This window comes from Calliphora vicina, chromosome 4 (assembly GCF_958450345.1).
Source record: "Calliphora vicina chromosome 4, idCalVici1.1, whole genome shotgun sequence".
Taxonomy (NCBI): domain Eukaryota; kingdom Metazoa; phylum Arthropoda; class Insecta; order Diptera; family Calliphoridae; genus Calliphora; species Calliphora vicina.
In genome coordinates, this window is record NC_088783.1 from 76,012,702 (window position 1) to 76,026,127 (window position 13,426).

General features: G+C 32.7%; 1 protein-coding gene across 1 annotated transcript in view; it reads right to left on the reverse strand.

Annotated features, from left to right (window-relative positions):
- Positions 1-212: 212 nt before the first annotated feature.
- Positions 213-13,426, reverse strand: part of dpr18 (defective proboscis extension response 18) — a 156,412-nt gene continuing 143,198 nt past the window's right edge. Inside the window, exon 7 of the mRNA XM_065507998.1 lies at positions 213-680. Within this exon, the coding sequence (XP_065364070.1) occupies positions 556-680 (125 nt within the window). The 3' untranslated portion in view covers positions 213-555. The remainder of the gene's footprint in view (positions 681-13,426) is intronic.

The following is a 13,426-nucleotide window of genomic DNA, read 5'->3' on the forward strand; positions in this document are numbered from 1 at the left end:
ACAGCACAACACTCAAAACAAAAGGACACTTTAGAGCAAAAGAAAACAAAAAAAAAACTCCACATAAACAAATTGCAAGTAAGTAGAAAAAGTTATTTTCGTCTTGTTGCCAAAGCAATGAGCATGAACGTAACAATTTCTTTGACAGCAGCAAGGAAGTCTTTAAGTATTTAATTATAACAAAAATTATACACTTTCTATTTCTGTGGGGCCTTGATCCTTTGGCTTGCTTTGCCACTGTTTATATATGACTGAGTTACTGGTGGTGTTAATTGGCTGTTGACTGTTGTTAATTAAAGAAAAGTGGATTTTATTTTATTTTACTTCTTCCTTTAGCTTATTACATATTTTATTATTTTTACTGTTTGTTTTTTTTTTTTGTTATTTTAAATTTTTAATTATTCTTTTTAAGTTTTTCTTTTTGTTGTTGTTGTTGTTTCTTTGTTGCATGTTGTTGACTTGTGCAGCAGTTGCTTTAATTAACTTAATAACTGCAATTGTCAACTGTTTATGCCATCGCACCGACACTGCAGCTTGTAAGTATCCCGGCATTATTTAGTTCACAACAAAGTAGGCAGCTGTAACGTAAATCCAATATAATTGTATCAATTCTCTTATGCTTATAGTGCACACAACAACAGCTGCAGCTGAATTATGTTGCACAGCTGCCGGTAATTCACCTGCAATAAAGAAGACAGAACAAAAAAACAAAAATGAATTGTGGTAAAAAGATTTTCAAGTATATTACAAAAGGTAGTTTATAGTTAATTAAACTCATATTCATGAGAGTGTAAAATGTTTTTAAGAAATTTTCACTCATAAATATTTTAGCGAAATTTTTGTCATATTTCGAGGCTTAACAATATTTTAAGTTTAAGTTTTTGAATGTAATTAAATTGCTTGCATGATAAAACAAATTGTTTTTGTAAAACTTTATAGAAAACGAAAACAAATTTGAGGAGTTAGCAAAATTTGGAAAATGTTTAATAAGTTTGTTTCTAGAAGTGTAACAATATTGTTCTAAACTTAATTAAATTTTCGCTGTGAAGAATAAAGCTTTTGCGAAGAATTTGTTTGATATTGCTTAGATTTTTGTGAGCAAAAATTATATTGTGAAACTACAATAGTAGTAAAGGAAAAAAGAATATATGAAAGTAAAAGTTGAATGGATCCAGCCGTATATGATTTGTGGTGATCTACTAACTCTGCTGGATTTCGGCTTTGTTTGAAAAACTGCCTGCCTATGGCAGTCCCAGTGGTTTTAAACTCGTCTTCTCATTGTTAAGGTTGTGAGGACGCAAAGTCACACATTTGTTTTGGCCCACACATTTATTTATTTTTGTCTTATTTTATTTAATTATCTTCTCTTTTGCTAAAATACTAAATTACAATTTAATTATCCGTTAATTTAAATTTATTTGTTACGCCATCTATATGTCGATGTATTATTTATTAACTACAACTCTACCAACAGAGTTGTATAAAACAGTACTAGTAGTCAACTGTGGCTAGTAGTCAACAGTGTGTATGTCTATGTATGTATGTGTCTGTGTAATTGTACTATGTGTATAAAAGGCAGGCACAAACCACAGAACAAGATCAGTTGGTTTTGGGCTGATCGCTAGGTAATATGTTTGTTTGACTATTACCTATAATAAAATAATTGGGTAGAGTTTGTATGGCCTGCCTTTTTGCTAAATGGAGTAATTAGTATTGTTCCCTACCACGCGTACGGTTTTAGAGAAAGTGTATTTAAATTTAATAAAAAGTTTTATAACGTAATATGAAAAAAATATATTGTGTTATTATTTTAATAAATTCTGATAACGACCCTGGACAACGTTGAGCTACCCCAGCGTTGAGGAGAAATTCCGTCGTTACAGTGGCGCCCGAGCAGGGACTTTAAAAAAAATGATCTTTACAAAAAGACATTGAAAGAAAAAAGTCATATTGTGAAAAATAATGTTGTGTATAAACTGTGCGTGTTACTAAGTGTGAAATAAAAACGGAACTTTTGCTAAAGAAAAGATTCATAAATATTAAATAATAGTTAATCGGGCTTCAATAAATGGATTATCGCAAAATAAAAAAATTAACTAATATACGGATAATATTTATGATATTAGCAAAATATCAATATTACGTCAACTGTGTTTATGTCGTGTTCGTCATAAATATAAATAAATTTATATTTAACGCGCTTCGGAAAAAAAAAAAAAGTTAATCGGGTCGAAAATTTTAAAATTAAATATAAATTTATAATCGCGGAAATGCACTGTAATACGCGTTGCGCATTAAACATTTGCTCACAAATCTCTACGAAATAATTGAAAAAAAAAATATATATTTGTTTATGTCGTGTTTGTCATAAATGTAAATAAATTTATATTTAACGCGTATCGAAAAACAAATCGGGACGGAAAATATAAATATAAATTTATCATCGCGGAAAGGTCTTATTCAATAGAAGAAAAAAGAAAAATAATAATTGTGAATCATGTTAAAAATTTCCTGGGCCTACACATTACGCAAGGATGACTTGGTATCCTACTTGGACGAGTTTGGAATTCAACCGGCTGGCAGCGTGGACGAGATGAGAAGGCAGATGGCACTATTTATTGGTAGCCCACACTCTCCTGACCAATTACATCGTTTACTAGAATTGCAGGCAAAGTATGAAAATTCTTCAGGTAACTCTCCAAATCCAACAGTGTCACCATCGAAAGCTCCCAGATTATTAATAAACGGAGAATCGAGCCCACTAAAAATGGAATCAGGTACGTCATCAAATATTAATGCCAGGAAAACAGATGGATACGATACAACCGTACATAAAGTGGAAAATAGGGAAACTGCATTAATCAACACGATTGATTTAGTTCGAAAATGGGGTATACATTATGATGGAGGAAAGGATCCCCTCATATTCGTTGAAAGATTAGAGGAAATGTCGGAACTATACGGTGTCGATAAAAATTTCTTACCAAGAACTATGCCAGAGTTATGTAAGGAAAAGGCATCGATATGGTTCCGAAATAACAACAAACATTGGAACACATGGGACTCTTTCAAATCAGATTTTTTTAAATTTTTCCTTACTTCTAGATATTTTGAAAAGCTGGAAGATGATATCCGAAGAAGATGTCAACGATCTCGGGAAACTTTTAAAGATTATGTCCTGGCTCTGCAGAATTTAATGCGACATGCAGAGATGACAGAGGAACAAAAATTGGAGCGGATTTATCGTAATGCGCATCCCAACTATTTGTTATATATTCATCGAAGGGATTTTACCAACTTGAAGGAACTGCTATCCCTCGCCGATGACTTCGAAAGTATACCCACGACAAATAATCCACCAATAAATCCCCAACCCCCTCGATATGAACAACATCGGATGATGACTAACCAAACGCCCAACAATTATAATTCCATCGAAAGGAATTTAAACCAATCTGGTCAACATCGCCAAAATTCTAGGAATGAGGAAATTCTAGAAAATGCGATCCAGCACCCATCACCACCTTTGGAATTAATAAATCTGAGATGTGATGAAAACCGAATAAGTGTAATTACTAAAATTGGAGTGAAAACCATAAACGCTACCATTGACACTGGAGCCACTAGCAGTTATATTAATGAAAATATGGCTGAAACTGTTTTCGCAGCTTATCCAAAAATTACCACCAACCTTGAGGTCATACTAGCCGATGGATCCACCAACCGAATATGGAGTGCTATTGAGAGCCCTGTGAAAATTGGTCAGGAGTTACACAACATAATGTTCCTGATTATGCCTACAGCCATAGAAGAGATGATCATCGGTCTAAATCTACTTAAAATCTTCAAAACTACGATGTCATTTAGTAACATATCTCTATGTTTGGATGATACCTCATCTGGAGCCGACCCAACGTGTATGGTTATGCAAACCCAACCTGGTTGTTCCGGAAATCCGTCACCAACATCAACAGAAGAAATTGAGATAACACATACCCAACATGAGGAACAAGAAGTTGTACCTATTCCGGTAAGTGTATCCATTTCAATGACAGACGGGACTACTAATAATGACAAAGACGCAGAAAATCAAAAAACAATTAATGCATTTATCGAAGAGGAATTGCAGAAATTTAGAGATATTCACGGCCCTACGAATCTAACGGAGCATAAGATAGTCATGAAGGATGACCGTCCCATAAAAATAAGATACTCAAATCGCAACCCGGCGATGCAGTCAATAATTGATGCGGAAATCAATAAATTACTCGCGAAAGGATATATAGAACCCTCTACCAGTCCATATAGTTTTCCCATAACACTAGCCAAGAAGAAGAATGGCTCATGGAGACTTTGTATGGATTTTCGTCAACTTAATAATCGTTCGATCACCGATGCTTACCCTCTACCGCGTATTAATCATATTCTGGACCGATTAAGAGAAGCAAAATACATCAGCTGTATCGACTTGGAAAACGGTTATTGGCAGATACCAATGGCTGAAAATAGCAGAAAATATACAGCATTCACCGTACCTGGCCGTGGTCTATACCAATGGAGAGTCATGCCATTCGGACTACATTCAGCGCCAGCCACATTTCATCGAACCCTTGATTACGTTATTGGTGCAGAGATGGAACCTCATGCATTCGCGTATTTGGACGACATCATCGTTACGAGTCGTACCTTTAAACAACATATTCATCACTTAAAAGAAGTATTTCATCGATTGAGAAGAGCAAAATTGGTATTAAATTCCGAAAAATGTGAGTTCTTCAAAAGGGAAATTAAATACCTTGGTCATGTCGTGTGCGGAGAAGGTATCAAAACCGATCCCGACAAAATTGCAGCTATCATCAAAATACCAACCCCGAAAAATGTGAAGGATGTACGAAGATTTCTGGGAATCACCTCCTGGTACAGACGCTTTGTTCCAGACTTCGCAAAAATTTCACAACCATTAACATTTTTATTGAAAAAGGGAAGACATTTTAAGTGGGGTCCGGAACAACAGAAAGCTTTCGGAGACTTGAAATGCAAACTCACCGAATCCCCTATATTAGCTTGCCCAGATTTTTCGAAATCGTTTCAACTACAAACCGATGCCAGCGATTACGGACTTGGAGCAGTACTCACCCAGGAGATAGACGGGTCGGAACGAGTAATTGCCTACGCAAGTCGTCACTTAAATCAAGCGGAGAAAAACTATACAACTACAGAGAAGGAATGCCTCGCCATCGTATGGGGAATACGTAAAATGAAAATGTATTTGGAAGGATATACATTTGTGGTAATCACCGACCATTTGTCGTTAAAATGGTTAAATTCGATTGAATCACCAACAGGCAGACTAGCCCGCTGGGCTTTAGAACTCCAGCAATATCAGTTCACAATCCAGTATAGAAAAGGATCTCAAAATGTGGTTGCCGATGCTTTATCTCGACAACCTTTAGAAACTTTTCAACGTATGGTAACCTGTGAAAAATCAATAGAATGCCCGTGGTTAAAACGAAAAATTAAAGATGTCAAAGAGAATCCCGAAAAATACTCAGATTATTTAATAATAAACAATTCTCTTTACAGACATTTTCCAAGAAACCATTGTGATGAAGATTGTCATCCATGGAAACTTTGTGTGGGAACGAATCTCAGAGAACGTGTATTGAAGGAAAATCATGATGATGCAACAGCCGGCCACCTCGGAATCCGGAAAACAATTAATCGCGTTTGTAATCGCTACTATTGGCCAGGCCTATTCAGAGACATCAGTCGTTATGTGAGAAAATGTTCATCGTGTCAAAAATATAAAATTAGCCAACAAAAGCCAGCAGGAGAAATGTTAGTCAGAATACCAGAGGAACCATGGGCTACCATTTGTCTCGATTTTGTTGGACCATTACCACGTACTAAACACGGAAACACCATGTTACTCGTTATCATCGATCGATTTTCAAAATGGACGGAAATCATACCCCTACGGAAAGCAACATCGGAAAACCTAATTAAAGCATTCAGAGAACGTGTATTATCTAGATTCGGAGTTCCCAAAACAGCTATCACAGATAATGGCTCACAATTCACGAGTAGAGTGTTTCAGAAATACTTGGAAGAAATTGGTGTTACGCAACAATTAACTGCACCATATACACCACAACAAAATCCTACGGAACGTGTCAACAGAACGATAAAAACGATGATATCGCAGCTATCGAATAACAAACACACCATTTGGGATGAACATCTCCCTGAAATAACCTTAGCCATAAATACAAGCTGTTCTGAATCAACCGGTTATTCACCAGCATACATTGTACAAGGTCGAGAACCTCGGTTACCAAGTGCACTATACGATGCAGTAACCATAGGCTCAGGTGCTCCAACACTAAACCCAAAGGAGAGAGCAGTACAATTAAAAGAAATCTTCAGGATAGTAAGAAGTAATCTAGCCAAGGCTTCACAGGATCAAAAACGACATTATAACTTGAGACGTCGTATATGGAAGCCGCAAATCGGAGAACAAGTATTGGTCCGTCAACATCAGCTTTCGAAAGCTGTAGACCAATTCACAGCTAAACTTGCACCCAAGTTCGATGGTCCTTACGAGATAATTGAAATGCCATCCAAAGTCATTGTGAGACTTAAGGGTCGTAAAAACAATGATATTAAAACCGCCCATATAGGCGATATTAAACAATTTATTTAATATAATTTCTTTTAAACATATACATATATCACATTTTTTAAATATTTTTATAACAATGTTCTAACAATTGTTTTATCTTATTAATAGAATAATGGACAAATAGACAGATGAGAAGAAATTCCAACCAACTCGCGAGAATTTGAGAAGAAGCTATGTTATTATCAACCCTCTATCTCTAGAAATGTACCATACGTGCCACGGACACAGAGATCTCTTCGGTGCACAGTCCGACAAACCATCATTGTGCCAGACACTAATCAGCAAACAACAACTATAAATATAAACGAAAACAACAATTTATACTTTACCACGACGTACATCGGGGCTTACCATAGCCAGCCCAATTCGAAACACGATTCATCAACCCAGCCATAGATACATCGGATTTTGATGACCATAGCGTGTACCGGCTACAAATCCACCCCAACCGAATAATTATAAAATTCGTCAACCGACGAGAGGAGGACGTGTGAGGACGCAAAGTCACACATTTGTTTTGGCCCACACATTTATTTATTTTTGTCTTATTTTATTTAATTATCTTCTCTTTTGCTAAAATACTAAATTACAATTTAATTATCCGTTAATTTAAATTTATTTGTTACGCCATCTATATGTCGATGTATTATTTATTAACTACAACTCTACCAACAGAGTTGTATAAAACAGTACTAGTAGTCAACTGTGGCTAGTAGTCAACAGTGTGTATGTCTATGTATGTATGTGTCTGTGTAATTGTACTATGTGTATAAAAGGCAGGCACAAACCACAGAACAAGATCAGTTGGTTTTGGGCTGATCGCTAGGTAATATGTTTGTTTGACTATTACCTATAATAAAATAATTGGGTAGAGTTTGTATGGCCTGCCTTTTTGCTAAATGGAGTAATTAGTATTGTTCCCTACCACGCGTACGGTTTTAGAGAAAGTGTATTTAAATTTAATAAAAAGTTTTATAACGTAATATGAAAAAAATATATTGTGTTATTATTTTAATAAATTCTGATAACGACCCTGGACAACGTTGAGCTACCCCAGCGTTGAGGAGAAATTCCGTCGTTACAGGTATTTTTTTGGGAAGATTATAAACAATTTTTGTGTGTTTATGACACTTTTTATACCCACCATCCAAAAAGTTGGGGGGTATATTGATTTTGTCATTCCGTTTATAAAACATCGAAATATTCTTCTCACATTAGTATATACATTCTGGGTCATCGTAAGATTCTAAGACGATCTCTTTTTATTGCGTTGATGTTTCGTGTATTTGTTAACTAGTCACAAATTGACAGATCGAATCGTCACCATAAATGAAGAAATTATAAACATGAAGATGTATTGAAGATACATTTTCATAAAATGTTTCTGTTTTGCGTCAGCTCGGGTTTCAAACACTTTGCCCTAATTATAAAAATCTTAAGATGAAAATTTGCAGTTTCATCAAACTTAAATTTAACAAGTAATATTATTATTCTCGGTTTTGCCAAATGTATATAGAAAATACCTATATATTATAATTATCGCTAATTCTCATATGTATTGTTTTTCTTTCGGGTCAGTAGTTTTGAATATTGTTATTATTTGCTTTCCATGTAGTAGATTTCTACATGGCGTATGATTAATGCAAAATACAAAAATATTGCTAATATGCATGAACAAATTTTCAAACCAAATATAATGATAAACGCACAATATTTTAGGAATAATTACACTGTCCAACAAATTGAGACTTTTTTGTTCAAACAGAATATCAAAAGGGAATGTTGAGTAGATAAATTTTGTAGAATAAACTTGTAGTCCAGCTGATCTGAATTATTTTTTACAATGGATCAAAGTTTTCATTTTTTGATCGAAAGGAACATTTACTAACTGAAAAAAGTTAATATCTGAAAGAATTCTTATGGTCAGAGTTATATTATGGAATTGTATGGGGATCATTTTTGTGGAAGATCTTAACCCTCTAGCTCCTCTCTTTAGGGGTTAATTTGACCCTTTTTTGAGAAAATCAAAAAAAGTAATTTCAAAAAGGACATTTAAGGATTCAAATATTCCACGAATGTTTTGCCGGAAAATTTCAGTGGGGGTCACCTAAGATAGCCAAGTTGTAAATAAAGCTCTTTACGCTTAATTAGCAAAATTACACGACACCTTGGGTCTCACATTTTTTTTAAACAATCACAAAAAATCTATTTAGGTGTCAATTTTTCCCCTAAAGAGAGGAGCTAGAGGATTATGATTCACAAACTTCACAAAAATTAGAAGCATATAACTCTGACAATAAGAATTCTATCAGACATTAACTTACACCATTTGTTTCATTTAGTATAATGCACCCTTCGACCAAAAAATTAAAACTTTGACCCACTATATACACAAATTCTGACCAGCTGAGCTACAAGTTAATTCTACACAAATGGTCTACCCAACATGCCCCTTCAGAATTATAGGGTCGCTAGTCTGTTCCAAAAATGCTGTTGGACAGTGTTATTAGAAGAATTTAAATAATTGTGTAGAACAATTGAGTAAAACGAATAAAAATATATTTGTTTAAATTTATTCATCTTGTTTTAAATGTTCCTTAATCATAAATTTATAATGTGCTACTTTTTACATACATATGTATGTATATTAGGGTGGCCCTTAATAAACGAAAGTTGGATTTTGGCCATTCTCACCCCCCAGTTTGGTGAACATTAGTAAAAAAATCATCCTGAAAAAATTTTAGGTAAATCGGTTGGGGTTAAGACGTGCCGCAAGTTTTGAGATGCATTTACAAGGGGAAAAAATGCATTTTTTTCAGTTTTTGTAAAAATTTTGCCATTAAAAAATTACTTTTGTAATTTAATTTAAAAGAATCGAAATGTGTACGTAATTGTCGTTCTAATGAGACATAAAAAACAGAAATCGGTCAAAAAATGTTAAAGTTATTAAAAATTCGCCAGGCCATTAACGTGTCTCAGGCCACTAGAACAAGAAATGTTGGAACAAAATTAACATATTTTGAGAAATATTAAAATAAAAGCTCATTTTTACTTAAAATATGTCCATATTTACTTGTATATGAGTTTTTGTCTTCGTAGGATACCGTTAACCTATTCTTAGGTATGAACAAAAAAAATTAATTTTTTTAACGGCAGTTTCAAAACTCCATTTTCAAATTTTTAAAAATTTTGTTAAACAAATTTCAGAATTTTTTGATCATCTCATTGGGATTTATTAAGAGTACAATAGGGAATTAAATCGTGAAAAAATTATGAAAATATCTCTTATAGTTTTTCCGTACCTGCGATTTAAATTTTGAAATTTTCGAGAAAAACCAATTATTTGGCAATTTTTAGGCCAATGAGCTCTATTTTCTTACTCTTATGAATTTTAAGCAAAACTTAATTAGAATATTATAGTCCAGATAATTCTAAATATACTCTGAAACTTTTACTAAAATCAAAAAACGTTAACCCTTAAATCGTGAAGGTCAAAGGTCAAATTTTTCAATATTTGGAATTTCTCTTGGAAAGATTTTGAAATGTTCGAAATGTTGTATATTTTTGGGCCGATTTTGATGAAATTTAACAAAAATATAACACAAAGCCTAGTATTTACAAAAGCAGCAGAAAAATTAAAATTAACCCTATATAGCACTTGGTGTTAAAATGACCCCAAACTTCTAAAACCATAAAAAATTATGATTTTAAAAGTTTGGTGTCATTTTAACCCCAAGTGCCATTAAGCGTTAATTTCCATTCTTGTGCTGTTATTATAAACCCTAGAGTTTATGTTATATTTTTGTTAAATTTCATCAAAATCGGCCCAAAAATATACAACATTTCGATCATTTCGAAATCTTTCCAAGAGAAATTCCAAATATTGAAAAATTTTACCTTTGACCTTCACGATTTAAGGGTTAACGTCTTCCGATTTTAGTAGAAGTTTCAGAGTATATTTTGAATTATCTGGACTATAATATTCTGAATAGGTTTTACTTAAAATTCATAAGAGTAAGGAAATAGAGCTCATTGGCCTAAAAATTGCCAAATAATTGGTTTTTCTCGAAAATTTCAAAATTTAAATCGCAGGTACGGAAAAACTATAAGAGATATTTTCATAATTTTTTCACATTTTTATTCCCTATTATACTCTTAATAAATCCCAATGAGATGATCAAAAAATTCTGAAATTTGTTTAACAAAATTTTTAAAAATTTGAAAATGGAGTTTTGAAACTGCCGTTAAAAAAATTAAATTTTTTTGTTCATACCTAAGAATAGGTTAACGGTATCCTACGAAGACAAAAACTCATATACAAGTAAATATGGACATATTTTAAGTAAAAATGAGCTTTTATTTTAATATTTCTCAAAATATGTTAATTTTGTTCCTACATTTCATGTTCTAGTGGCCTGAGACACGTTAATGGCCTGGCGAATTTTTAATAACTTTAACATTTTTTGACCGATTTCTGTTTTTTATGTCTCATTAGAACGACAATTACGTACACATTTCGATTCTTTTAAATTAAATTACAAAAGTAATTTTTTAATGGCAAAATTTTTACAAAAACTGAAAAAAATGCATTTTTTCCCCTTGTAAATGCATCTCAAAACTTCAGAGGGCTTGCGGCACGTCTTAACCCCAACCGATTTACCTAAAATTTTTTCAGGATGATTTTTTTGCTAATGTTCACCAAACTGGAGGGTGAGAATGGCCAAAATCCAACTTTCGTTTATTAAGGGCCACCCTAATGTATATACGGCTTAAAGCAATGACTTTTTAGTATATAACTTGCGTGGAAATGATGCCCAATAAAACTACAATATACAGTTTTTATTCTAAATGAAAAATTTATACATATTGTTTCTGAAATATGATAGATATTTAAAGATAAGGAGCTTCAGTAGATATATGTTTCTGCGTGGTCCTAAAGCTCCTTCAACAATTATGTTAAATTTGCATCAAAAAACACTCTAAAACCAAATCTTTAACCCTTATGTGTGTGACAGGGTACCCGGGTAACTTTTTGAAATATAATTGCAAATTTCTTTGTATGCAGAATTCCTAGGCTCGTGAAACTTTCTGAGAACTCCTAATTTTTTGTTATATTTATTTCTTATAAATGACATTTTTGTGTCTCGACTTGGGAGGAAGTGGTAAATCATTTTATATTTTACAACCTTAACAGGGTGACAGTGCACCCGGGTACCACATACAAATTATATGGAAAATATTACTCATACGCTCACAACACAATACTGAGTAGTCTTTCTACTTGCTGAATTTATTTGAGTACTATGTTTATAAATGAGAATACCCATTTATTGAATTGACGTTAGGCTAAACATAAATATTTTTTTTGCATTTCATAATATGGAGCATTTGTATATATTGCGCATTTATATATAACTTCATAGGTTCTGTATTTTGGTACCCGGGTACCCTCTCACCATGTTAAAGGTGTTTTTTTTTTGTCAAATTAATTTTTAATTAATTTATAATTAGTTTTTAATTTATTAAAATTAATTAGTTTTTAAGTTATTACTTGAACAATTAAAAATTTAAGGAATGGCATCTAATATTAATCCGAATCTTATATACCCATCACTAGCATAAGAACATATTTTTTTTTCATATTTTGCGTATTTTAAATACAAAATTGCATGAAGACCACTATTCTATAGACATTTATGTTTTTAATTTCATACCCGGGATTTTCCAAATCCGGTTTTTCTTTATTAAATTAAGGGAAATTGTTATTTTGATGTGCCTTTTCAACATGACAGAATATCGCAAAATTGTTGCAATAAAAATAAAAAAGCGCAATTTTTGGTTTTCATTGGAAAATCCAAGTTATCTAATAAAACTTAAGTAAAATCATCTTCAAACGAAATTGATTTTATCTCAGATGAGGAGCTCGAACAAAATAAAAATATTTCGATTACTCAAAGGCTAAAAGATATTATTAGTAAATGTAAAAGCCCCCAAATAACAATAACGTAACCAAATTATAATGTACACGCAGAGAAAAAATATAATTGGGTATGGTTACTGTAACCATTTATATAGTGTTACAAGTTTTTTAACTATATTATAGTCACAGTAACCATTTACATGATTGTGGTAACCATAATATGGTTAACTTACGATTCACATGATTGTCTCAACCATATATATGGTTACATTAAACATATATATGTTTGTGGCAACCATATTTATGATGAATAATTTTATCATAATATGTTGTTCTCTGATTATGATAAGCCTTAAGCCGAGAGCACCATAATATGATAAGTCCTTCATCATATAAATGGTTGTCACAAACATATATATGTTTACTGTAACCATATATATGGTTGAGACAATCATGTGAATCGTAAGTTAACCATATTATGGTTACCACAATCATGACAAACTTGTAACAATATTGAAATGGTTACAGTAACCATGCCCAACTATATTTTTTCTCTGCGTGTAGATTTGCAACTTGCAAAAGAAATAGATGATTTTATTTCTGAAGGAGCAAGAGAAAATACAAGTATTTGCAACCAGTTTTGCCTATGTCAAAGATGTTTTTCGGCATCAGCATATGTCGGAAACAAAATTCGTTTCAGAATGACAGATGAAACTATAGATGCAATAGTATTCTTAAGATGTTATTTATGTGTACATTCTTTAGTAAATTAATTAATAGTTAATCAAAAAATTTACTTTCAATTCTAAAGACATATGTACGTT